The sequence below is a fragment of the Sphaeramia orbicularis genome, chromosome 21 (assembly GCF_902148855.1).
Source record: "Sphaeramia orbicularis chromosome 21, fSphaOr1.1, whole genome shotgun sequence".
Taxonomy (NCBI): domain Eukaryota; kingdom Metazoa; phylum Chordata; class Actinopteri; order Kurtiformes; family Apogonidae; genus Sphaeramia; species Sphaeramia orbicularis.
Window position 1 is genome coordinate 11,480,056 of NC_043977.1, and position 27,692 is coordinate 11,507,747.

Here is a 27,692-nt window from a genome sequence, read left to right on the forward strand (position 1 = left end):
TCCTCGTGTTACTGTTACATTTCTCCTCACTCACATCATCGTCGCTCTGCTCAGAACAGACTTGGCCTCTTCCACTTCTACACCAACATGCATTTAATATTTGATTTACTTAGATCATCCTTCTAAAGGTAGAATACAGTATACACAATCTCATGTTTATACATGAAGTTAGGTTAGTCTTTACTTTATTTTTTCCAAGATGAACACACCTGACTATTTTTACTATAATTTTTTTTATGTAACCATGACATCATACATCAGCTGTTCTGTGTTTTCATGTTCAGTTTGATATGAAATAAAATTATCCCAAACTCTACAAACTGTCAATATGTAAAATAAATAAATAAATGGTATTAGTATTATAATAGTATTTTTGTCTTTACATGCTAACATGTTGATTTCATAAGTCTTTAAATACACTGAACAAAAACATAAAAGCAACACTTGTTTTTGCACCCATTTTTCATGAGCTGAACTCTAAGATCTAAAAGGCCTATTTCTCTCAAATACAGTTCAGAAATGTGTCTAAATCTGTGTTAGTGAGTTCCTTTGCTGACATAATCCATCCACCTCACAGGTGCGGCATATCAAGATGCTGATTAGACAGTATGATTAATGCACAGGTGTGCCTTTGGTTGGCCACAATAAAAGGCCACTCTAAAATGTGCAGTTTATCACACAGCACAGTGCCACAAGTTTGGAGGGAATATGCAATTGGCATGCTGACAGCAGGAATGTCCACCAGAGCTGTTGTTTGTGAATTGAGTGTTCACTTCTCTACCATAAGCTGTCTCCAAAGGCGTTTCAGAGAATTTGGCAGTACAACTGGCCTCACAACCGCAGACCACATGTAACCACCCTAGCCCAGGACCTCCCCATCCAGCATCTTCACCTCTAAGATCTAAAACCAGCCACCGGGACAGCTGCTGGAACAATCAGTTTGCATAACCAAAGAATTTCTGCACAAACTGTTAGAAACCGTGCCAGGGAAGCTCATCTGCATGCTCGTCGTCCTCATGGGGGGTCTCGACGTGACTGCAGTTTGACATCGTAACCTACTTGAGTGGGCAAATGCTTTGGAAAGGTGTTCTCTTCACAGATGAATCCTGGTTTTCTCTGTACAGGACAGATGGCAGACAGCATGTATGCCAGGCCTTGTGTTAATTTTAGTACTGTTAGCTATTGCTACTAATGCTAATGCTAACTGTAACGTTGCAGCTACACTTTAATATTAGCACTGCTAGCTATTACTGTAACCTCTGCTGCCAAAGCTAACGCTAACAGCCATGGCTTTAACTAAGATATGCAGACAGAAGATGCATCTTTTATCTAAAACCACTGCTTTAGGTAAAATAAAACAACAGTTCCTGGTCCTTATTAAAACCGTTCCTACTGGTGGTACATGTACTACTGTACTTATGTTGTATTATTATTATATTCTACTACTGGTACATGTATGTACTATTGTTATATTAGTTAAGTTATATTAGGCCTATATAATTATATTCTATTGCTGCTGTATGGACAGAACGATATATTTTTTATTTATGTACCATTTAAAGGCAGATTATTGACATCTGCTATAGTTTTTCCATCCACTTCCTGAAGAAAAGCGGGACTGGCCTTAATAGGACGTGATGACGTAGGACGTCAACGCGGACGGATGCAGGAAGAGGTGAGTGAGCCGGTGTTTGTTAACGGACTGTCCATGTGTGAGACCTCGGGCCGCAGTTTGAGCTCAGTGTTTCGACTCTATGAAGTCACGGAGCGTGGTTAGAACCGAGACAGCTGGTCAGAGTGCTCCGGTGCTCTGTGGGGGTGTTCGCCTTCGGAGAACCGGGAGGAGAGGGCCGTTTATGACCGGAGACTTAGCCGTTAGCTGCTAGCCTTTAGCCTGTCCCATAAAGTGCAGTTTGAAGTGAAATACAGTCCCTGTTTGACGGTTATTGTGTTTGTAAAGAGAAGAAGAATTGTATTTAAAGTTAAATAAATATACAGTGCCGTGTAATATATCCTCAGAGATGGCCAGTATGTTCCTACAATATAAAATGATATTAAGTTGAATCCTAAACCACGTGTAATTGATCGTTAGACACATTTTCATGTGTCTAACTATTGTATGTAATCTAAGGACTAATGTAAAGCAAATGTGTGCTTCTGTTGTGGGTCTCAGGTGTCTGTACAAATATTTTTTCAGTTTAAAAGGTTGTATAAGGAAAGAATAGAGAAGCTTTATAAAAGCATGAAATAATTTTACTTATGGATTTTGGATTTGTTTCATTTGCTTTGACTGTCATGTAAATTGTTTATTGTAATAGCTGTAATGGCAACGTATCTGATGTAAGCAAATGTTTGAAGACAGGGGCAGGTATAATAAGTTTTCTTCTTTCTGCTCCTTTCCAATCATTTAGGTTGGAATGAATAAATAAAATGAAATGAAAAAATGAAATTTTATCATTTTATTGAACGTTGTGGTTTCAGATGTTTGGATCCATGTCTGAATATTATGTCCTTTAATTGTATAACATTTATGTAACGTTACCACAGAATCTGTAGAATTAACTATCACTGAAATGAAGACATGTTATGAGTTAACTTTATTCAAATTACAGAATAATGATGTAAAATTGGCCTGACCCAGCAATTTGTGCGATTTCACATTCAGAACCAAATGACTTGAAATGAGTCAAAATGAAACTGTCACAGTATGAGGTGACAGATTTTGACTAAGATTTTGACTCTCATCTAGAGTCAGAAATAAAACTACCTGAAAGCGACAAAAACACTTCTCAGATGTAATAAACAAACACAGAGTTCAAGGTTTAGGTCAAACAGACGTCTTCTGCTTTGACTTCAACTCATTAAGGCTCTTAACTAGTCGGTTTATTCTGGAATATTCTGTGTTTCTGTTATTGGTGTGATATGGAATCAATTGAATGATGAATTGAAATTGTGTAGCTCGTTGTTTAGTTTTAAAAAATCTTTAATTTTTCAAATTCCAAGAGCTATAAAGGTAAAGTGATCCGTTAGAGACTTAAGAAATTGAATGAAGATTAATTTGTGTTAGTGTTGTTTTTGCCGAAATTTCAGGTATTTCAAAGGATGGGAGTAGGAGAAGCATAAATAAGCCTCTGGCATCAGCTTCTTTCTTTTTCAGTCACTAATTGTGTCAATTCTGTGTTCTATATATGCATGTGTTTTATACTTAACTGAAATAAAAAAAAATATTCATTCAGTTAGTTCTGTTTGGTTTGTTGTTCCATATATATTTTAGTTTTCAGTTTGTTCTTGTGTTCAGTTATGTATTGTAACTGTTATTTACCAGTTACTGGTGGATAGTTAATATTCGGGTATGGTTGGTTAGGTATTGTAACTGTTATTTACTAGTTACTGGTTGGTAGTTAATATTCAGTTATGGCTGGTTATGTAACTGTTATTTACCAGTTACTAGTTGGTAGTTAATATTCAGTTATGGTTGGTTAGGCATCGTAACTGTTATTTACCAGTTATTGGTAGGTAGTTAATATTCAGGAATGGATGGTTAGGTACTATTCATTGTACAATTATTTTATCATTAAGTTATGGTTGGATAGTTATTCAGTTATTGTCAGTTAATTTTTAATTAGCTATTATTTAGTTAGTTATCACCCACTCATGGATTAGGGGCTGCGCAATATTGGAAAAAACTGACATTGTGATTTTTTTTTTTTTTTTTAACCGTGTGATATATATTGCGATATGAAAAAAATACTCAGGAGGATATAATAGCTGTGTGGTGCAGACATAAATGGTCAAACAAATTAGCTGTGTTTCCTCTTGTTGTGTTGACAGGTGGAAGGCACTGTCGATACAGAACACGTGTTTCAGTATCATCCTTGGAGCTGAAATAATTCCAGATAACTGACATTGCTTTTCTTTTCGGCACCAAGTCTTTGTTTTCTGTGATTTTCTCCTGTTCGTTGCTCATTTTTCAATGTTGTTACTAGCAACTCACTCCATGTGAAGGGGCGTGGTCTGCTTCGGCAAACTGATTAAGAACGATTGTGATTGGTGGATGCCTGCGCCCAGTGGGTCTCAGGTACCCAGGTTGAAATTAGATGAGAACATGTTGAGTTCATTTGCCTCCTACATTGCAGGACCTGCGATGTAACTATTGCGCACACATACATTGCAATGACGATGCTCAAACGATATATTGTGCTGCTCTATCATGGATGTTTAGTTATTTATTTATTATCAGTTAATTAATAATTAGTTTGAATTGGTTAGACATTATGTAATTATGATTGGTCAGTTATTTATTTCATTATTCATGATGTTTTTATTGGTTAGTTATTGGGTTATGGCTGGTTATTATTTAGTTATCGTTCAGTTAGTTATTATTTAGTTATGATTTATTTATTAGTATTTATCTATGGTAAGATATGTTTTTAGTTGCTGTTTAATTAGGTATTATTGGCTAGTTATTCAGTTATTCTCAGTCATTATTTATGGTTGGTTTTTTTGGTGTGTGTGTGTGTGTGTGTGGGGGGGGGGGGGGGGGTTGAGTTATTGTTGGTTGAGTTCCACTCAGTTATTATTTAGTTATAGGTGGTTATTTATTGATCAGATCGTTGTTAATTAGTTACTGAGTAATGCTTAGTTATTATTGACTTATGGTTAGTCGCATACAGTAATTAAGTCATTGTGCGATGGTTATGGTTGATTAGTTATTGTCGGTTAGTTATTGAGTTCTTCTCTATTATTTAGTTATGGTTAGTTAGCTGTGTTTTAGTTATAGTTTTGGTTGATTAGTTATTGTTGGTTAATTGTTGAATTCTCAGTTATTATTTAGGTACAATTGATTAGTTATAATTTAGTTATTGTTCAGATAGTTGTGGTGTAGTTATAGTTCTGGTTGATTTAATTATGTTTTTGTCATAGTTCTGCTTGATAAGTCATCATTCAGTCATTGATGGTTAGCTGAGTTTTTCTCAGTCATTTAGTTCTGGTTAATTAGTTATGTTTTTGTTGTGGTTGATTAGTTGTTTTAGTTATAGTTGTGGTTAATTAGTGGTGGTTTAGTTATAGTTTTAGTTGATTAGTGGTGGTTTAGTTATAGTTTTGTTTGATTAACAGTGGTTTAGTTATAATTTTAGTTGATTAGTGGTGGTTTAGTTATAGTTTTGGATGATTAGCAGTGGTTTAGTTATAGTTGTGATTGATTTGTGGTGGTTTAGTTATAGTTTTAGTTGATTAGTGGTGGTTTAGTTATAGCTTTTTTGATTAGTGGTGGTTTAGTTATAGTTGTGGTTGATTAGTGGTGGTTTAGTTATAGTTTTAGTTGATTAGTGGTGGTTTAGTTATAGCTTTTTTGATTAGTGGTGGTTTAGTTATAGTTTTAGTTGATTAGTGGTGGTTTAGTTATAGTTTTAGTTGATTAGTGGTGGTTTAGTTATAGTTGTGGTTGATTAGTGGTGGTTTAGTTATAGTTTTAGTTGATTAGTGGTGGTTTAGTTGTAGTTGATTAGTGGTGGTTTAGTTGTAGTTAATTAGCGGTGGTTTAGTTATACAGGGGTTGGACAAAATAATGGAAACACCTTAAAAAATGAACAAAATATAATTTAATATGGTGTAGGTCCGCCTTTTGCGGCAATTACAGCCTCAATTCTCCGAGGTATTGATTCATACAACTTGTGAATTGTTTCCAAAGGAATTTTAAGCCATTCTTCAGTTAGAATACCCTCCAACTCTTTTAGAGACGATGGCGGTGGAAATCGACGTCTTACTTGAATCTCTAAAACTGACCATAAATGCTCAATAATGTTGAGGTCTGGGGACTGTGCCGGCCATACGAGATGCTCAACTTCATTAGAATGTTCCTCATGCCATTCTTTAACAATTCTAGCTGAATGGATTGGGGCATTATCATCTTGAGGTGAAGGTGTTTCCATTATTTTGTCCAACCCCTGTAGTTGTAGTTAATTAGTGGTGGTTTAGTTATAGTTGTAGTTGATTAGTGGTGGTTTAATTGTAGTTGTAGTTGATTAGTGGTGGTTTAGTTATAGTTCTGGTTGATTCATCATCATTCAGTTGTTGGTTAATTGCTGAGGTGTTCTCGGTTATTATTTAGAAGAGTTTCCTGCTGACTCATCCTCCTTCTCATTAATCCCTGAGCGTCGTCTGCCAGGCGGGGGATTCCCTGAGCATCTGATGGCGTGGCTGACATTAACCCTTTGTTTCATGTTCTGGTGGAACAAAGAGCAGCGTCCTCCATGTTCACGGCAGTGGGCGACTAAAGGTGAGATGCACTGGAATCCCCCGAGGTTCAACATAAGGCTCTGTGGCGCTTCACAGACGAGGACACTGTGCTTCAGGTGGAAGGACTGAACTCACTCAGTTTTATTTATCTGTTCACTCATCTGTGTGTTCGTGAGGACTGAAGTCAGCGGGTTAGGGTCCAGATCTGAGGTCCACCAAGTCCATCAGTATCAGCAGGACTCCAATTTCACAGCGACCGGAAACTGAAATCAGGATCAAATTAAGATGAAATACATAAAACTCACACTTACATTTACTAGAGTTCATCTGAAGTCCAGCCCTGGAGTGATGTATAAAAAAACAGTGATGCAGGTTCATTAATATTTCAGTATTTATTACTTTGACTTGTTCATTTCAGCAGTTTATGAGAAAACAGTCAAAGGTCACTGAAGTTTGACAAGAGAAAACATCTCATGAATCAGATACTCTATAAAAATCCACCATTATTCATCCACAGAAATAGAAGAGAATAAACTGAACTATTTATCACATCTTCAGTCCATCGTCACTTCCTTATTTAGGCCTAATAAATTATGGTTAGAGGAAAAACAGAAACCTGAAGGTTTCTATAAAACATCCCAACTCCTCACATTGATTACATCAACTCTGACATTTAATTAGTTTGTAAATTAATTGAGTGAATGTTTTAAACTTAACGAAGAAGCTGAAATGTACTGAAAACATCCATTAAAGCAACAATGAACAGTAACTTTAGAGGAAAACGATGGAGTTTCATGTTTATCATTAAATTGGTTGATTATTTGATCATTTTTGGTCATGTGGTTGATTTAGTATTGTTCATTTTTATTAAACTGAATCAGTTCAGTCTTCATTCTTCTTGAATGTTCATCTTTTTCTTTTCAGCAGCAGGAAAAACAATATAGACAAAATACGTGCAAAGACATGGATGAGATACATGATCAGAACCTCACATGCACAGGTTCAGTCATTTATTAATGAATGCAGAACATGTAGTTTTCTTAGATGGACATTATGACTGAAGTTCAGTCCACGTGGTTTCAGCCCCATGTTGGTTTTGGTCTTTGACCCCGAGTCCTAAACCCTAGTCCTGAACCTGAACGGACGTGGTCTGAAGACTGTGCTTTTAATCTGTGGATCTCCTTGGTTCTCCTGGACCTGATTGGCTCTGGGTTCACTAATCGACTGGCCGGCGTGCGACACAATGGCGTCCATTGTGCTGCCGGTGGTTCAATCAGCGGCGTATTTTGGCGGCCGTCCTCTGAATGCGTCGTATGCTGCAGCAGTAGCGTCCTATCTGCTCATTTCCTTTCCTGATATGAGTCGTGTTCGTTGCTCACTGCATTATGAGTCGGTGTGGGCGACGCTGAGTGATGTACATTAGTCCCTTTGTGGGCAGTAAATGGAGGAGGAACTGGAAATCACAAATCACTGGGAGGGAATTCACTGGAACGACGCAAAACGACCGTAGACAGAGCGGACGGTGGACAGATGGGTCTTAATGCTGCTAATGGACACAATGGTCTGCATATTACTGCACAACAATAGACTGGATTTACTGACAGTCAGCAGGAAACGCCCAGACACACCACATCTATACACCAGCGTTTATGGGGAAAACGGGCCTAAAGAGGGTTTATTTGGGTTTATGTGGGGTCCAAACCAGAAAACCACACAAAAGCACTGGGGTTATCCAGTCCACAGCAGATCCACAACGACACAAAGGAATGAATGAAATAGTAAATGAGTGTGAGATTAATGATCACAGCCTCTGTCCAAAACCAGGACACACAAGGAGGAAAATGTCCCAAAAGTCAAAGAATAAAAAACAGCCAAAGATGTTCTAGGAAATGGTTAAAGTTCAGCTCCATCCAGCACCAAAACAGAACTAATAAGGATAATAAACAGACACTCAAATCGCTATAGTTTGTTAATGTCTTTGTTTTCTTTGAATGTAATTGTGTTTCATTTTACGGTGAAGGTCTTTATGAACGAATGAATATGGGGGGGCGGGGGGGCTCAGCAGAAGTCTCTCACATTCACTCATCATAACATGACATTCAACACAAACAGGATATGGACGTCAGAGTATTGATTTGTTCAGATCAGAACCATTGATCATCATTAGAGAAGACACAACTTTAAATAAACTGGGGTTTTCTTTGGTCATATGAGATGGATTTGATGTGATTTGACTGAAATCTGAAATTCATAAACAGGTAGTAACATCACATTATTAAACACAAGAAACATGATAGTGAATACAATAAGAATTGACTAAAGGTTCTGACTTACCTTTGAACTGATGAATTTACACTCTTATTCACTGTTTTTGTGTCAACTTTGACTTAAATGTGTGATAAAATATACAACAGTCTGTCTGTCGAATCTGTCCTCCAGGCGGATCGTTCTCCCAGCGTCCTGCTGGTTGAGGCCTTTTACGGCGGATCCCACAAACAGCTGATCGACCTGCTGAAGGAAAACATCGACATCTGCTGCACCTTCACACTGCCCGCCAAGAAATGGCACTGGAGGGCAAGGACGGCAGCGCTGCACTTTATGGAGGCCATTCCCCCCCGCCCGTCATACAGGTAACTACAGGGACACCCCCCCCTCCATACAGGTAACTAGTGGCATTTCTCAGACTCTTTTTAACTGTGTCTTTTTAGCCTGGGTTGGGGGTTAAGGATTAATGTTAGGGGTTAGAATTAGGGGTCAGGGTTAGGGTTTAGGGGTTAATGATAGGAGGCAGGGTTAGGGGTTAATGTTAGAGTAAGAGGCCAGTAAGAGGCAAAAAACGTATTATTTGTCACGAACAATGAGACACGGACTTCTGTTTGACAAATGTGAAAGAGAGTGTGTGGGTTAGGGTTAGAATTTTCACTGTGGTTTTGCCAAACTACACCATCGAGCCCAATCACCATTAACGTGATGCTGACTCTCAGGAATATAATCTGTTGTATTTCATCCTTTGCCCTATGGGCAGGGCGCTCCACCACTGTATGGGTGAACACAGCTCACAGTGCTGTTCCCCTCACCAGCTCCCCCTGCAGGTCGCATCAATTACCACCACACCCGGAGTCTCTTCTGGTACAGCCTGTAGTCTCCACTGGTCAGCATCTGCCTGTTCACATTACAAACAGACATCATCATTACCACCACTCTCTCTCCACTGGAGTAAATTCTCACCGCTACAAGTGTTTGTTGTCAGCCAGCTGATCTGTCAGCACTGATCCGGATGGCATTACTGAACGCTTGTTCCATCTCCAACAAATCCCTCTCTTTTAATTAAGTTTTTATGAGTGAGAAAATGGGTTTTATGTTCCTGGTTGAAATCTGGAAGAGGGATAAGGAGTGTTTCCACTTAAAGGAGCTCTGGCCCCCTGGCTGCTCTGTTATCCTAACCCTGACCCTAACTCTAACCCTAACCCTCGTGCTGAACATGGTATATATGAATATGTCATATTCATTATCATATTTAACACTATCATCTCTCTGGTCTCACCTGTTCCCCAGATTCCAGTATACTATAAAACAGACAGAAATAAATTCCTTTTTTTCTTTGTGGATAAAATCAGAGACATCAGGGCAAACATTTCACTGTTGTCCTCTAACTCTGTCGGTTGACCCATCACTTCTCTGCTGCAGAAGATGAACCTGTCCTCATCTCTTACTGATGTCCTCCCAACCAATCTGCTTAAATCTGTCTTTAATTCAACTGGCTCCTCTCTTGTGAATATGATAAATCTGTCACTTTTGACTGGTGCAGTTCTGAGCTTTTTTAAACGTACAGTTGTTGAACCTGCACTTAAAAAGCCAACTCTGGACCCATCACAGCCTAAAACTATAGACCAATTTCTAAATTTCCTTTCTTGTCCAAAATATTAGAAAAAATACTGGTAGTGAAACTTTGTTTTCTGCAGAAATCACTCCACTGAAACCACTTTGATTTGAGTTCATAGTGACATTATGATGTCAGCTGACTCTTGTGAACACAGTTCTGGTTCTATTGGACCTTTCTTCTGCCTTTGATACTGTTGATCACAGTATTATTATTGTCTTTGGTTATAATCATCAGTTGTCTTTGGTTTTGTTGTCAGTTGTCTTTGGTTTTAATTGTCAGTTGTCTTTGGTTTTAGACCTCAGTTGTCTTTGGTTTTAGTCATCAGTTGTCTTTGGGTTCAGTCGTTCATCCTGTATTCATGTACCCTTTGGTCTTTCCATGCAGAGTCCTCTTCTGCAGTTCTGTCCTGAACCTGTGTGAGCTGGTGGCACTCAGACCTGACTTGTCTCACCTCAAGAAGATCCTGTACTTCCACGAAAACCAGCTGGTGTATCCTGTTCGTAAGGACCAGGAGAGGGACTTCCAGTATGGATACAACCAGATCCTGTCATGGTAAACAGTGCACTTGTTACCTCTGCCAAGGAACGGAGGAGGTTATGTTTTCATCTGGGTTTATCTGTTCGTCTGTTTGTTTGTCTGTTAGCAAGATAACTCAAAAAGTTATGGATGGATTTGGATGAAATTTTCAGGAAATGTTGATACTGGCACAAGGAACAAATTATTAAATTTTAGTGGTGATCGGGGGGGTGTGGAGGTCTGCGCTCTGAGTGCTTTTCTAGTTTGATTATGGGTCTGTGATTGGACAGTTAGCCAGGTGAAATGAGCTACAGTTACAGGTGTGGCTCTTTTAGTGTCTTCTGTAATAAATCCATAATAATGAAGGTAGTGATCTGAAGATGCAGGCTCTGTAAATGGCTGGTATTACCGAGCGTCAGGCTGCACATGATTGGTTAATTAGCTAAGCTGTGGGCCTAATTGAAGGCCGTCTTCTTGTCATTAATCAGTGAGGAGAAGTGATTGTTGTTGATCTGCAGGGCAGCCTGTCAATAAGTCAGATCCACTCCATCTGCACTAATGAAATCACACACAGCAGATCATTAGCAGAGCTGCGACCAGACCAGCCTGATGGATTCACTAATTACAACAAAAACGAACAGAGGCAGAGCTAATGGCACCACGCTTTAGTTCACTGCTACCATCCAAAGGTAGAAGACGGCACATCAGCTGATAGACAGATATTCATTATCTATAGAAGTGAAACGTAACAATGTGACGTAAACATCTCCATTTACCATCCTCTGCCTTAGTAATGGTTTGTAAACTGTGGTCCAAAACCTCTCCTGATCTCCTGGTCACATCAGCCAATAGGAAACAAGAACACGCAAAGTAACATGACTAGGAATTTGGCTCTTGGTGACATCATGTCATTGTGATCTTTTGTAGTGAGACACTGATCAGAGGACTCTGGATAACACCGGTCCTGAATACGATCATAAAATAACCTTGAATCACTCACATTCATTCATTACTTTGAGTTTGATTTTCAGTGATCCACATGTATGGGCTCATGTAGTTTAGTATTTATCACTTGGATACAGATGTTCATTTTAAAAGGGTTTCAAAAATGACCTTTTGGCGTTTTATTCATATTAATATTTAATCCTCTGTCATTGGAGATCTTGTATAGACACGATAAACCACCTCCACTTCATTGTGAAATCTAGTCAGTTGTGACGAAACGCTAAAAGTCTCATCAGTCCAGGTTGAGTTTAGTTTTTTTTTTATTAGTTTATTTTTCAGGGACTATGTACAGTGAACAGAACATTAAACACAGTAGAGATGCTCTGGATCAGGTTATAACATTTATGTTGACTTCCATCTGTCATCGCTGTAGCAGGAAAGAAGGAAATGAAAATGAAAACAGTACAAGAGAATTAAAAAGAAAAACAACACACTTAAAACAAGTCCCATCCAGTCTAGGTGTAGAATACAGTTGATGGGAAGAGTCAATGCAGGCTTGGTTTATTAAATCCATGTTTTTAGTCTTGGTGGATAAATCTGTAACATTTGTCGTGTCCTTCAGTTCAGTGGGAGTTTGTTTCATTCTGTTCTGACTTTGTATGAGCAAAGCTGATCGTCTAAAAGCAGTTTTCCATGAGCGGGTGTAACACTATCATTTAGAGGAAGTCCTGGTTATTCAGTTTGTTCAGATTCAGGTGAATAAATGACTGAACAGGTGGAGGTACAGAACAATCAACAGTTATAAAACCCAACCACTCATTTGCACAGGATCATATTTACAAAGCTTAAAATCTTCTGTTTAGTGAGTAAACGACAGCAGTGATACTGATGTGTCTTATCCAGGATTTTAATGTGTGGTTTATACAGATTCAACAGGTTTCAGAGTCTGCTGTTGGTTTGTGACCAATGTGAAATGAAACAGGACAAATGTGACAAAATCATAGCGCTCAGTAAAGGGTTAGATCCTTCTAGTGTGAGTGAGTTCCCTGATGCATCTGAAATGAAGTAGGCTATATTTCAGAGTGAGGGATCTAGTGGAACGTCAACATACTTGAATTCTCTCACATTGTCTAGATTTTCTCCAGTATCAGTTATGTTTGGATAGTCTCTAGGTTTTTGTGGGTGAAATACATAGTTGCTGTTTTCTCTACATTTCGAATAATTGATTAAGCCATTCTGACACTTTCTTTATTGCAACTGAATTGAAAGGTGAAGTTTGTCACAGACTTGAAGACAGTCTGTCCAGTTGTTAGTGGCCTGCTGAAGGTCATGTGACAACATTAGGACATGTTTTAAAGTCTTTATTCAACATGCTATTTCTGTAAGATTGGTGGGTTCAGTTCTTAAGGCTCTATAGACTCTACAGATAGATTTCATCAAATTTTTACTTGTTTTGTTTAGTTTTACAGCACAGAAAGTGATTTATGTTGTAATAATGTTGTGAGCGTTCTGAAGGATGTGGAATCCTGATGGTTTGTCTTGAAACTTAAATGGAGTAGAACATCAGCTAGAACATGAAGATGGAACAGGAACATGGTTTACACAGACCGTTTAGGTTAAACACATTTAGGTGATTTTCTCCTCATTAGATTCAGAAAAATACGCATGATAAGAAGTGTTGGACAGTATGTGGATGGAAGGTTCAGGATGTAGACTCTGTGTAAAGTCTGGGTTCTGGATTTGTGTTGTGTCATTGCAGCCTCGTGGCAGATGTAGTGGCATTTAACTCTGCCTTCAACATGGAGTCCTTCCTGTCCTCCATCTCCTCCTTCATGAAGAAGATCCCAGACCACCGTCCCAAAGGCCTGGACCAACTGATCCGCAAGAAGAGTGTGGTCCTGTACTTCCCTCTGCAACTGCCAGATGTTAGTCGGTCAGTGGACAGACAGTCAAATACAGACAGATACATACAAACAGATACAGTGTGCCTGCTGGTCGGATTAACCAGGTTCAAGGACCTGTTCCCTGTGGAGACTCTCATACTGTGAACATGATGACGGGTTCATCTGTCGCAGATTAGTTCAGATTTAACGCTGTTCACAACATCAGGATGATTCATCACTGAACAACAGAAAACTGAGTTCCAGTCAGAGGTCAACACAGTTAACCCACACAAACTTGAGCTCCAGTTAGTGGTCAACACAAAAAACACACAAACCTGAGCATGATATTGGAGTCACCCAGTTTAAAATAGATATTTTAAATATCTTCTCTAATAACCATTTGTCTCTGTCATTGTGGACATGGCCTGTGGAGGTCCAACTCTTCCTCTTCTCTGTTGTTATGGACGTGGCCTGTGGAGGTCCAACTCTTCTTCTTCTCTGTTGTTATGGACGTTGCCCATGGTGGTCCAACTCTTCTTCTTCTCTGTTGTTGTGAACGTGACCTGTGGAGGTCCATCTTTTCTTCTTCTCTGTTGTTATGGCCGTGGCCTGTGGAGGTCCAACTCTTCTTCTTCTCTGTTGTTATGGACGTGGCCTGTGGAGGTCCAACTCTTCTTCTTCTCTGTTGTTGTGGACGTGTCCTGTGGAGGTCCAACTCTTCCTCCTCTCTGTTGTTATGGACGTGGCCTGTGGAGGTCCAACTCTTCTTCTTCTCTGTTGTTATGGACGTTGCCCATGGTGGTCCAACTCTTCTTCTTCTCTGTTGTTGTGGACGTGACCTGTGGAGGTCCATCTTTTCTTCTTCTCTGTTGTTATGGCCGTGGCCTGTGGAGGTCCATCTTTTTTTCTTCTCTGTTGTTATGGCCGTGGCCTGTGGAGGTCCAACTCTTCTTCTTCTCTGTTGTTATGGACATGGCCTGTGGAGGTCCAGCTCTTCTTCTTCTTCTCTGTTGTTGTGGACGTGGCCTGTGGAGGTCCAGCTCTTCTTCTTCTTCTCTGTTGTTGTGGACGTGGCCTGTGGAGGTCCAGCTCTTCTTCTTCTTCTCAGTTGTTGTGGATATGGCTTGTGGAGGTCCAACTCTTCCTCTTCTCTGTTGTTGTAGATGTGACATGTGGAGGTCCAGCTCTTCTTCTTCTTCTCTGTTGTTATGGACATGGCCTATGGAGGTCCAGCTCTTCTTCTTCTCTGTTGTTATGGACATGGCCTGTGGAGGTCCAACTCTTCTTCTTCTCTGTTGTTATGGACGTGGCCTGTGGAGGTCCAAGTCTTCTTCTTCTTCTCTGTTGTTATGGACGTGGCTTGTTGAGGTCCAACTCTTCTTCTTCTCTGTTGTTATGGACGTGGCCTGTGGAGGTTCAACTCTTCTTCTTCTCCTCTGTTGTTATAGACGTGTCCTGTGGAGGTCCATCTTTTCTTCTTCTCTGTTGTTATGGACGTGGCCTGTGGAGGTCCAGCTCTTCTTCTTCTCTGTTGTTATGGACGTGTCCTGTGGAGGTCCATCTTTTCTTCTTCTCTGTTGTTATGGACATGGCCTGTGGAGGTCAAACTCTTCTTCTTCTCTGTTGTTATGGACGTGGCCTGTGGAGGTCCACCTCTTCTTCTTCTTCTCTGTTGTTGTGGACATGGCCTGTGGAGCTCCAACTCTTCTTCTTCTCTGTTGTTGTGGATATGGCCTGTGGAAGTCCAACTCTTCTTCTTCTCTGTTGTTATGGATGTGGCCTGTGGAGGTCCAGCTTTTCTTCTTCTCTAGTAAACATTCAGGTGTTTTTCTGCATCCACCACTGTTTGCAGTCGCCGTTTTTGTGGTCTACATCCATCACTTGTATTTGAGCGCTGGAATTCAGTAATTGAATAGAGATTGACCTGAGATGGCAGAAACCAGTCATGGGTTCAAAGGCTCCGCATTCATCACACTGGTGTGAGCGTCGGATCTGAGTTGAATAATCCAATCAGAGCAGATCCATGTGACCAACAGGTGTCACATCCTCCATCACTGCTCAGTCCAGTCAGGGTTGAAACCATAATCTGGACACAGATGTCAGATGAAACTCTGATCATACAACAAATATGTGCACGCTAAGTCAATCAGTCTTTTCACAGAACATTCAACTGATGAGATTTTCACTCAAACTCTGAAAATAAAAACCAGGAACCCTGACTGACACCCACTGAAATCAGAGAATGTAGAAAACATGTCTAACCCTAACCCACCACAGAACATTAAATCTACCACTGACAACATGGTAAACCCTAACTCCAACTGCTAATTCTAACCTGGTCAACCCCTAACCCTGATTCATAACCCTAACCTGGTCAACCTTAACTCAAACCCTTTTCCAACTCGACTGTGGCTGTGACAGGTGACCACTGTGTTTATGTGGTCCTGTTCTACTTTGCTGGTTCTCAGTGGGTTCCATCCCAGTGGAATGAAGCACCTGATAAGTTCATTCCTTAAATTCACAGATGAAAAAGAGCTGAACATCATCTTTATCCTACAGTTTATTAAACTCAGACACAACGTGACAACACTTACTGAGCCTTTAAGGACAAATCAGTGATGCAGCTTTAATTCAGTTTCTGTCACTTCAAACACACATCTGGAGATGATTATGGTCCTAAGAACCTCCTCCCCCTCCTCCTCCTTGGTCTAACCCGGTGTAATCCACCAGGAGGAGGATGGAGGTGCAGCAGCTGTTTTCATGTTTGATGAGGAGGCTGCCATAATCACAGCAGATTTATCAGATTAAAGTCAGCTGATTGCTGAACTGGGCACAGATTACCAGGTAGGAGAACTCATCACAACCAGAGGATTAGCAGGTGGAGGAGGATCAAGATCAGACCGGTGGGTGGACCGGTCTGGTCCTGATCCTCAACCACTGGGTTGGTCACTGCAGACTCTGGGGTCTTCTGTACTGTCTGATACTTTGGAAATGTAACATCTGAAGTTTGTTCCTACTGTCCTTGGATAAGGGTCTTAGATGTGACTCCCCTGCAGAACCCTGTTGTTCTGACTGGTGAAAACCGATCTGATCCTGAAGTGCCTCCTTGTGTCCAGCCGAGCCATTTCTTCTCCAGTCATTGCGATCAGAGATGTCCAGATCTGATGTTCACGCTGAAAATGCTGTTAAATGAGTCCACATGTTGAAGTTGTCCTGAGGTGTGGTTTACCCAAACCCCAACCCTAAACCATGATGCTGAAGGTCATGTACCTGACGCAGCGACCCCTCCCATTGGCTGACCCTAACCCTCCTGTTCCTGGATCAGGTTCTAACATGTACCAGGGTTCTTCTGTATCTGATCAGTATCAACATCTCTGATTCTTCTGTTTGTTTTCAGGTTTCTCCCTGAACATAAACTCCAGCGCAGACCTGCAGAGATGTCACATGTTGATGACATCAGTGTACTGCGGGCCAACCAGCAGCTGCCAGTCAGTGCAGACGGCGGAGACCTGAAGAGGTGAACCTGTCCTTTATTTGACGATCATTTTCAATCGTGCATGGTTGACCTGATGACTAATCAGAATTACATCTGCTCAATGTAAGATCTTTCACTGACTTATGAACCCTTAGTCCAGTTTAAAGACCTGAACCCTGAGTCGGGTTTAAAGACTTGTAGACGGAATACTTTGACTTTTTAGTTTTGTCTCGTGTTTCTGTAGGTGATGGTTCCTAAATGTCTCTATGATGAGCTTTAACCAGACTGAACCCTACAGGTGTGAAGAACAGGATCCACATGGGTCCAGTCCTGATCCCAGAGTGGACCTCAGACTGGCTGAAGACCAGGTCAGACCTCTGCACATCGTCTGGCCTCACAGGTGGTAAGTCCTCATCAGAGGAGAAGTTAGATATTTAGTCTGAAAATTAGCAACAATAATGAGGCAGTCTGTAAAAACAGTAAATGTCATTTTCTGCCAGAGAACAGTTTAGAGGAAATCTGACGACAAGTTAAAGATGCAACTGAAACAATACGATAAACTGTCGACTGACAACAAAATGAAAATAAAATAAATACACCATAAAAATGTGTAAAAGAAACACTAACCTGCTGTTTCACATTGATTTCACCAAATGTCTGACAATCATTAAAGACACTAATATTAAAGTGATCGACTGCAGTGTGGTTACCATGGTGATTCCCCCTTTTGTACATGGTTACCATGGTGATTCCCACCACTTGTCAGTGAAGCTAGGACCCTAATAAACTAAGACTTACCTTTTTATAGTTCAGTTTTTTTTCTTGCCATGGTTTGAGGTAACCATGGTAATCACTAAGAAACATCTGTTTTTGTGGTTGAGAATCAAAACAGGATGTGACAAGAAATTAAATCCAACCAAAGCTTTACTATGTTGAGTAGATTTCATCAGTTTTCTAGGTTTTTCATTAGTTTCTGTTTTCTAGGTTGTGTATTAGTGCTTAGGGTATTTTATTAGTTTTCTGGGTCATTTCTTACTTTTTGGGGTTGCTTATTAGTTTTCAGAATCGTTTATTACTTTTTGGGGTCTTTTATTACTTTTCTGGGTCGTTAATTATTTTTTGGGGTCTTTTTTTAGTTTTTGGGGTGTTTTATTAGTTTTCAGGGCCGTTTATTAGTTTTTGGGGTTGTTGATTAGTTTTCAGGGTTGTTGATTAGTTTTTGGGTTGTTTTATTAGTTTTCCGGGTCTTTTATTAGTATTTGTGGTCGTTTATTAGTTTTTGGGGTCGTTTATTAGGTTTTTGGGGTCTTTAATTAGTTTTCAGGGTCATTGATTAGTTTTCGGGGTTGTTGGTTAGTTTTTGGGGTCATTTATTAAGTTAGTTTTACAGGTGTTTTATTCATGTTCAGGGTGGTTTATTCGTGTTCAGGGTCATTTTTTTAGTTTTCAGGGTCATTTCTTTACACTGGTTTGTCTTAAATCCTCCTGGACTCTGGTTTCTTCCAGTGTTTGCTGCTGTTTTCAGTTTCTGTTGCTCGTGTTGTTTTTTGCTCTAAACATGTTTGTAAATCAGATTAGAGCTCCACAGTGCAGCGGTGTGATGGTGTTTTTCACCTTCTCTTATATCAGTGACAACAGCAGTCGTGCTGTAATCTGCTGTGAACTGGATTAATGCGCTGGATTGTGGAATAAATGAGGATTTCCACAGAGACGCCGCTAATCTCTCTGATTGAAGCTCCTCTGCTCCATCTCATCTCTAGTTTTTGGCTTTAATCTGTGTATGGCCTGGATCCTCAGATTATAGGACGTCTTATTGCAGGCCGGTAGACGTGGACAGGCTTGGGGGGGGGGGGGGGGGGGGGGCAGCTGTTTCCAGGTGAAGGAGGAGCTGCAGCACCAGGTTTCGATCCAGCTTTAGGATTAAAGTGTGTAAGAGGTTTGGATCAACAACAGGATCCTGATCAGGATCAGTTCACCTCCGATCTGTGACAGGATGAAAAATCAGAACAAACAGCAGCAGAAGAACGACCACGACCCCATCAGTATGACAACATCCACTGACACCGTCCAGTAACAGTGTACACTAACAACGTCCACTAACCCAAATAAATCCATGACTCTGCTGTACCATCATATTCAATATTTTCTGGATCTGCATGTTGGATTTTACTGCTTTACAAACCAAGTGGACTTATATCAGGTATTAAAGACATGAGTAAATACTGGACAGGTCTATGGAAATCACAACTTTATACCTAATACTACTATTACTCCTACTACCCGGTCCTGGTCCTCCTCAGACTCGGTGTTGGTCCTCCTAACTCTAATACTACTACTACTAATAATAATAATAATAATAATGATAATAGTAAGAATTTTTCATCCTGGTTTTATTCAAACAGAAAACTGGAACCAATAATCAGTATTTATCAACAGACATCATGAATAGTTTTTTTCTTTAAATGAATGAGGAATTGAACTGATGAACAGAATCAGTTAATGAGTAAAATCTGATCATTGGTTGCTAGGAAGATTTAGTGGAGGTTGGCCAATCAGAGATGTTTAAACATTGAATCATGAAGAGAATGAGTTTATTTAAAATCTACTGATTCTGGATCAGTTTGGTTTTATTATTCTCACTGTATCAGTACCATGCCTCCAACACCTCGCCCAGATCCGGACCTGGACGCGGTCCTGGTCCTCCTCTGAATCGGTCCTGGTCCTCCTCAGACCTGGTCCTCCTCAGACTTGGTCCTGGTCCTACTATGTCCTGGTCCTCCTAAGACCCGATCCTGGTCCTCCTAAGACCTGGTCCTGGTCCTCCTCAGACCTGGTCTGTATCTGTGTTTTTACAGGGAACATGATAAGAACCCGGAGCTGCTGTTCTCAACTCTGCTGAAGCTGAAGGACCGAGGACTGGACTTCAGGTTGTCTGTCCTTGGAGAAACATTCACGGACGTTCCAGGTACAAGTACACACATCAACTACATACAGGAAATATGTGAAGTATGTGCTGAGTACCCCCGCCCCCCTCAATTGAGAACCTCGGCCTTAAACAGTTCATCATCTTAAATGGTTTACCTTAAACAGTTGATGTTAAACTGTTCACCTTAAACGATTCCCCTTAAATGGTTCACCTTAAATGGTTCACCTTAAACGGTTCACCTTAAATGGTTGACGTTAAATGGTTGACCGTAAACAGCTCATCTTAAACAATTCACCTTAAACAGCTGACGTTAAACTCTCCTTTTTCCTTCAGACTGAACCAACGGTTTGTGAGTAATATTTTCTCTCATCCCAAAAGCAGCTTCTGTAAAGTAATGAAACCAACTCATATAGTTGTGGAGACTTAGTTTAATTAGTCTGAAAACTCTGCAGAATAATAAAGATAATAAATAGATTGTGCGTCTACAGCCCTGAGTCGTATATCGTGGTGTTTTTATTTGTCTGGTCGTCCAGCCTCTCTGTTCATGGCTGACTTTCACTCGTCCTGGAGCCAAATCAGAATCATATCCACCCGGTGTGTTATGAGATTAGCGGAGGTCAGAGGTCACAGCCCATGGTTTTAATTGCTAAACATCATCAGCTGATGATGCTCTAATGATATAATGTGTGTTTTAGCCTAATGAACACACTCTGTGATATTGAGACGTTGTGGTTTTTATGAGAGGTTGTAAATTCAGCCTCATATTCAGCTTTATGTCAGAGGAATTCAATCCCATTAGGACGACTTTAATCTGCTCTGATTGGTTCAGAGGTTGAACTCATCGATTCCCTTCACCTGTTCGTCTTCCTGCTGCCGCCGTAAACGTCCACATAAACCCATGTGCAGATGCTTTTTTTAAAATTCGTTGAGTCTCATTTATTTGATTTTTGCTCAGACGACACAAACCTCTGAACTTGTGACTTTGGACAAATCGATGAGTTTTGATTTAACTGAAAGTTTGTGTTTAGTAAAAACTGCGCCTGGCTTATGTTCTTTAGCATTACATGATGAGACTGACCTGTTTTATGAAAGGAATATAATGACACATGTCAACCTCTAAAGCAGGTCTTCATCATCTGAATGTGAATCTGATATTCATTAATACAGATCTGAGGTTATCAAACGAATAAATATCACTGATATGGAATCAATCCAGTCAGTCACAGAAGAGTTAAATCAGGCAGAAATCAATTCACGTTCAGTGGAAAAAGTAGATTTTATCAACATGCATTATGGTTTCTACAGACTCGTAAAATTAAAGAAACATGTGGTTGAATCGATGGTTGATGGTTTAAGATCTTCAGTTTTTTCAGAGATGTTCTACTTGGTCTAGATGTGTAAAATTACTGGAAGTTCTGCATTGGCCCATCACTGGTATGGTGTCATGTCTTGTGCCAAACTGCTTTATTTGAACTGGAAATACTTTGGTCTGCTGAGTTTTATCAGTTTACACGTTGGTGGTAGATGATTCCACTGATATAAACCAGAGTCTAATCCTCATAAAAGACAGTAATGGACCTGCTGAACATCTCAGCCGTCTATCAACAGGATCCACATGGATTTGTTTCTGATGGATGTTGGATCATTGCTGTGGATCTGAGAAACCACAACAGTTCCAGTTCCACAGATATGGTGGCGCTACAACTACTCAGAAAGATTATTCTGCTCGATGTGAATGAATGAAGCTAATAGTTGAAGGTGTCCTGTTGAAGGTTTGGATCTTAATCTTTGGCTGCTGTCACATGTTTCTTCTTCTGTGGTTTTTCAGCCGTCTTCTCTGAGGCTCGTCAGCAGCTGGACTCACACATCGAACATTGGGGTTTCCTTGAGAGTAAAGACCAGTATCTGAGAACTCTGAGCCAGGCTGACGTCGTCATCTCCACTGCCAAACACGAGTTCTTTGGTGTCGCCATGTGAGTCTGGATGCATTTTTATTACAGATCTATTATTTTGAACATTTACAATGTAGGGGGAAAAAAAAATCAAATGAAATGAGCAGCAACACAAAGCAATAAGCTGACTGACGTATTTACATCAAATGAGTCAACCGTGAAGAAGACAATGACAAACTCAAACAATCAAGCAAAAAACAATAAAAACCAACTTAATGACACATAAAAGTGATGATATGTGAATCTCTGCTTCACCTGCTCTGGCCCCAGTGGTTTGTGGGTAACAGCCTTTGATGAGGTGGTCTCTGAGGTCCAGAGGACCATCCCAGACCCTGGGGTCCTGGTCCTCCTCTGGTCGGGCTTTGATCTCTGGTCCAGTCAGGTGGATCTGAGCCCTGGCCAATCAAACGTTGCTGTTGCTGCTGCTGCTGCGTCTCATCTGCACCTGATTCATGTTGAGGTGTTTATAGCTGCAGGTTTCACTTTGTTCTGACCAGAGATGCTGCAGCAGAACTTCACCAGGAACCGAAAAGTAGGGCTCTGCCGTGCAAAAGGATCTATAATATGTACAAGTAAAACCACCTAAACCCATAAAAACCGATGACATGTACAGGCAACAAAGTCAAAACCAGAAGGATATACAAATAAATCAAAACAAAACACAACATACACAAATAAATCCGGTAAAAATCTATAAATATACAAATAAAACCAGTGAAAAACTATAAATACAGAAATAAAACCAGTAAAAAACTATAAATACAGAAATAAAATCAGCAAAAAACTATAAATATACAAATAAAACCAGCAAAAAACGATAAATATACAAATAAAACCAGCAAAAAACTATAAATACGAAATAAAACCAGCAAAAAACTATAAATATACAAATAAAACCAGCAAAAAACTATGAATACATAAATAAAACCAGCAAAAAACTATAAAAATACAAATTCTGTATAACACTGTGTGTTCTGTGTGCATTTCATGTGTGTTCTATGTGTGTTCCATGTCTACAGGCTGGAGGCCGTTCACTGCGGATGTTACCCTCTGTGTCCCAACGCTCTGGTCTATCCTGAGATTTTCCCAGGTACTTGAACATTTCATGGAGAACTTGGACTCATGGGTTCTAATGGTGTCTTCCAAAGTGCTGGGAGGTGGGAAGTTTCCGACATCCAACTAGGTAAACTGCATTGGAATGCTCGTTGAAGCCGGAGGTCTTAGTTGCAAAGTGGGGCCAGAAAAAAACTTCACAATGTACAAGTAGTTCATCTACCATTTTGCGTCTTCCATCTCATTTGTGTATGTGAGAACACTGTACTGTCGACAGTTAAAATGCCTCCTCAGTAAGAAAGCAAATAGGAGCCCCGATCTGTGGTCCTCCATATTTGTTGTTTATGTTCAACATGGATTGTTTGGAATGCTTTGAGGTAGATGTAGTTAACTCCAGGTGGAAAATATTCTACCTCCCAGTACTTTGGAACACGCCATAATTCACCTCAGGTCACATGACATTTGTTCTTCGCTGGTCCAAATACAGCTCAGTACCTGTACTCCACACCTGAGCAGCTCTGTAAGAAACTACAGGGACTCTGCAGGAGGCCGGACATCGCACGCAGACATGTCGTCAAGGTAATGGCCCGCTCCCCTAACACACCTGTTTATAGTTCAGAGGGAGTGCTGTTTATAGTCTGTAGGCGGGGAGGCTGTTTATAGTCTGTAGGGGGTGCTGTTTATAGTTTGTAGGGGGTGCTGTGTATAGTCTGTAGGGGGTGCTGTTTATAGTCTGTAGGGGGCGCTGTTTATAGTCTGTAGGGGGTGCTGTGTATAGTCTGTAGGGGGTGCTGTTTATAGTCTGTAGGGGGCTGTTTATAGTCTGTAGGCGGGGCTGTGTATAGTCTGTAGGGTGTGCTGTGTATAGTCTGTAGGGGGTGCTGTGTATAGTCTGTAGGGGGTGCTGTGTATAGTCTGTAGGGGGTGCTGTTTATAGTCCGTAGGGGGTGCTATTTATAGTCTGTAGGCGGGGCTGTGTATAGTCTGTAGGGGGTGCTGTGTATAGTCTGTAGGGGGTGCTGTTTATAGTCTGTAGGGGGTGCTGTTTATAGTCTGTAGGGGGTGCTGTATATAGTCTGTAGGCGGGGCTGTTTATAGTCTGTAGGGGGGGTTGTGTATAGTCTGTAGAGGGTGCTGTGTATAGTCTGTAGGGTGTGCTGTGTATAGTCTGTAGGGGGTGCTGTGTGTAGTCTGTAGAGGGTGCTGTGTATAGTCTGTAGGGGGTGCTGTGTATAGTCTGTAGGGGGTGCTGTGTATAGTCTGTTGGGGGTGCTGTTTATAGTCTGTAGGCGGGGCTGTGTATAGTCTGTAGGGGGTGCTGTGTATAGTCTGTAGGGGGTGCTGTTTATAGTCTGTAGGCGGGGCTGTGTTTAGTCTGTAGGGGGTGCTGTTTATAGTCTGTAGGCGGGGCTGTGTTTAGTCTGTAGGGGGTGCTGTATATAGTCTGTAGGCGGGGCTGTTCATAGTCTGTAGGGGGCTGTCTATTCATAGATGTCATGTGATGTCACAGAGCAATACCGCCGCCACCTTTAGGACCGCACAGGGACTGTACCCTAAGCTACACAACATGCCTTCTATCTGCTGTGCTGTGACCTGTAGCAACAGCAAGTCAAAGAAAACGGGCCACAAATTTTACAACATCCCAAAAAAACGCAGTCAGAAGAGAGAAGAGGCTGGAGGCCATCAGGAGAGACCACTGGATACAAACACAACACTCCAGACTGGGCATTGACAGACTGATCGCAATAAATGGCGTTGTATATCCCGTCAGTGTTTATAGCATTTGGCATGCTATATCTACACATTTTCGACCTTGCGCATGTTATTCAACTCCATTTGATCGCACGATTGACACAAAGATCACATAACCGTAACCCTCAGTGCGTGGTATTTGAGCGTCGATTCAGGTTGGACAGGGGGCTAATAACGGGGTGAACATACACATGGAGAGCTTATAATGCATACAAATAACACACCATTTAAAAGTGGCGTGTATATTTTTGCAAGTCATGATATCATGTTGCCGAGATCAATCCCAGCTATTTCATCACCAACCCCTTAAAAATCTTATGTCCCGGGAAGTAGACATTATTATTTTAAACACCCATGTACACAGCTCCCTCATTAATGTACCTTCACTTGTTGCATATCAAATGAAAGCTAACAAAGTTGTCTTTCTGGATATATAAACTATTCCGAAGTGCAACAGCAAAAACCACATACATAAAAGGTTGTTTTCCAGAAAAGCATGTGAGATATTTGGCTTTTCTTACTTTTGAAGGCTTTCTGCAGATCAAACATCCATCCATCCCAATAAATATGGTCTGGTTTTCCTCATAACAGTCCAGCGAATATAATCCAGTAAAGTATTTAGATCCAAAACACACGCAAAATCCCCAAAGACACAGAAACAGCAGGCATATTTGTCCAACCTGAGATCAATTTTGGTGATTTTTTTACATTTTCCTCGAAGATATCCTCCGTAATTAAATTTTTCTACCAGTGATACCTGTAAAGATACTAACAGACTAATTTGCTGCCTTTGGATTGACACCCAACTTAGCCAACCGAAGTGTCCCAGAGGTGACGGATAGAAGGGATATCCAACCAAGTGTCAGAGACAGGTAGCTGGTCACGCCCAGCTCACCCCGCTGCTGTTCGTCAGCAGAGAGATGAGCGACTTTATAAATACAGCTTTAGCCTACTCCATGAAAGTCTGACTGTACAAATTAATGATTTACTTAGTGAAGTTTGTATTGTAAATTTTGGTTTTCGTGGAGTGATTTGATGGATCTATGGACTGGATAGGCCTGTGGATTGTGTTTGTCTGACTAGCCATTCCCCCTGTGCGTTATTCCCTAAAGATGGCGCCAACAACAGAAAAGTCACGTGGCTGACCCCCATGAACAGTCTGTAGGGGGAGCTGTTTATAGTCTGTAGGGGGCGCTGTTGAGCCTCTGGGACACCAATAAGAACCTTGAACAACTGGGACCTGTTCCCAGAATGAAGACCATCACTAGCTGGGTTTCCACTACAGTTTTCCGCAAAATAAAAATAATATTTCTACAAATTTGAGAAAGTATAATTGCTACTTGTAGTGCTTCCGTTGAAGAGTGTTTGGCTTCTGATGCGTGATTCTAGTAAAGTCCCGTCTACCCGTCTCACGATATGTCGTAGTCCTCGCAGAGAGAGAGGTGGGCTGGTGCAGTCCATACATACCTCACAGTTTCACCCTGCAGGCGTACCTGATCGTCCCAAGGCAAAGTGGTTATTTATGGCAGTGGCCACTCATAATGGATTTCTGGGAGAGAATTGTACAGAATTCACCAATGAGCTGTGGATCCAGAATTTCTGAATGACCCCGGCAACATTTAATGAACTGCTGTTATTGAACCTCTCATGGCACCAGACTTGTCATGCCTGTGAGTAATGAAAATGCGCAAAATATCTTTCCATTACACTTTTACACAATACTTCTATATCGAAACGTCTCAAAAACCACTTAACGAGAGCGTAAAAACTTTTTTGTGTTCTTTGACAATTTTTGTGACATTTCTGTTTCCATTACCAGTTTTCTATTGCGCAATTTACATTTTGTGCATTTCTGTGGTTGATGGAAACCCAGCTACTGACCCAGATGAACCCGGTTCCAGCTGCAGGGGCACCGTGTCGACTGACCATAGAACACAGTGTGATGTCATAGGCTCTTGTGGCATCCGTGGGCAGAACCTGACAGCTGGTGTTTGCCTCCACAGGTGGACCTGTCCTCCTTCTCCTGGTCCAGGCTGAGGCCCCGGTTCCAGGCCCTGTTGGCGGTCGGAGGTCCCTGAACGCCTCGCCTCCTGCCTCCGTCACTCCCGATGAATCTGTGGCAATGTCTTGGTACCTTGGCGTCCAAATCAAAGGCAGGCTGTCGCCGTGGAGACACAGAGTCTGGGCCTGTAAACATGGCATATTTCCTTCACATGCAGCTGTTTTATGTGTGTGGTTCAGGGGGTTCCGTTTCCACAGACGCTGCCACTTCATACATGCACCAGCCCTTCACCCGGGACCATCTGCTGTTGGTTCTGTTTTCTCTACACTTACTCCACTGACAGACTGCCCCCACCCATATGCCCACCCTTAACCGCCCCCACCTGAGCTGCCAGGTCTGGACTAGGATGGGACAGAAAACATGGCTCCAGAACCAGAAGAATCGTGGATGTGCTCAGTCTGATGTTTATGTAGATCAACAGTTTTACTTTTTAGTGTTAAACAACAGAAGGTTCATATCTAATAACTACAGTTCCCAAGATGCATTTCAGCAGTGAGAGACAGTCCAGTGAGTCCTCCTGACAGTAAACAATGCATAAGGACATGATGATCTGGTGATTCACATGTGTTGAAAACAAACATAAAAACAGATTTTATACAGGTGTAGAACACTTGGTTTTACTTATCAATGTGTTAAATAATGTGATGAAATTCACTAAATCCATTTTTTGTTCTGATCTGAAGTTTTCAGTTGTAGAGACTGTAGACCAGAATGAGAATGATTCTTTAACAACATTTAAAGTTGAATATCAAAAATAAGAATAAACAATGTGATACTGAACTTTAAATGTGTTGAAAAGAAAATATCTGAAAGAAAGATATAAACATCACTGTTGTCATGGTAACCAGATGTGATCATGTTAAAAACGTGTGGGACCAGAGCATCTGGTCCTGTTTGGTCTGAAGGTTTTTGATTTAACACGTTCTTCATTAAATCGACGACATCTCATAAATGTGACAATTAATATGCGTTTGGTCACTGCAGCGTCCCCCAGTGGTTCCATGG

General features: G+C 40.9%; 1 protein-coding gene across 2 annotated transcripts; it reads left to right on the forward strand.

Annotated features, from left to right (window-relative positions):
• Nucleotides 1-1,586: 1,586 nt before the first annotated feature.
• gtdc1 (glycosyltransferase-like domain containing 1) lies at nucleotides 1,587-27,474 on the forward strand. 2 transcript variants are annotated; one of them, XM_030124189.1, is made up of 11 exons: nucleotides 1,587-1,675; nucleotides 8,680-8,870; nucleotides 10,508-10,675; nucleotides 13,344-13,517; nucleotides 16,865-16,984; nucleotides 17,241-17,345; nucleotides 19,798-19,907; nucleotides 21,697-21,841; nucleotides 22,840-22,910; nucleotides 23,361-23,452; nucleotides 26,629-27,474. In XM_030124189.1, the coding sequence occupies exons 1-11, from the start codon at nucleotides 1,664-1,666 to the stop codon at nucleotides 26,701-26,703; spliced, it is 1,263 nt and encodes a 420-aa protein (XP_029980049.1). In that variant the 5' UTR covers nucleotides 1,587-1,663; the 3' UTR covers nucleotides 26,704-27,474. The 2 variants fall into 2 exon arrangements, with proteins under 2 accessions (XP_029980049.1, XP_029980050.1); XM_030124190.1 differs by lacking the exon at nucleotides 1,587-1,675 and adding an exon at nucleotides 6,003-6,280.
• Nucleotides 27,475-27,692: the final 218 nt, after the last annotated feature.

Coding starts and splice junctions, on each gene's coding strand:
- gtdc1 (XM_030124189.1), top strand. Junction 17,346..19,797: donor ATCGTCTGGCCTCACAGGTG/GTAAGTCCTCAT, acceptor GTGTTTTTACAG/GGAACATGATAAGAACCCGG. Junction 23,453..26,628: donor CACGCAGACATGTCGTCAAG/GTAATGGCCCGC, acceptor TTGCCTCCACAG/GTGGACCTGTCCTCCTTCTC.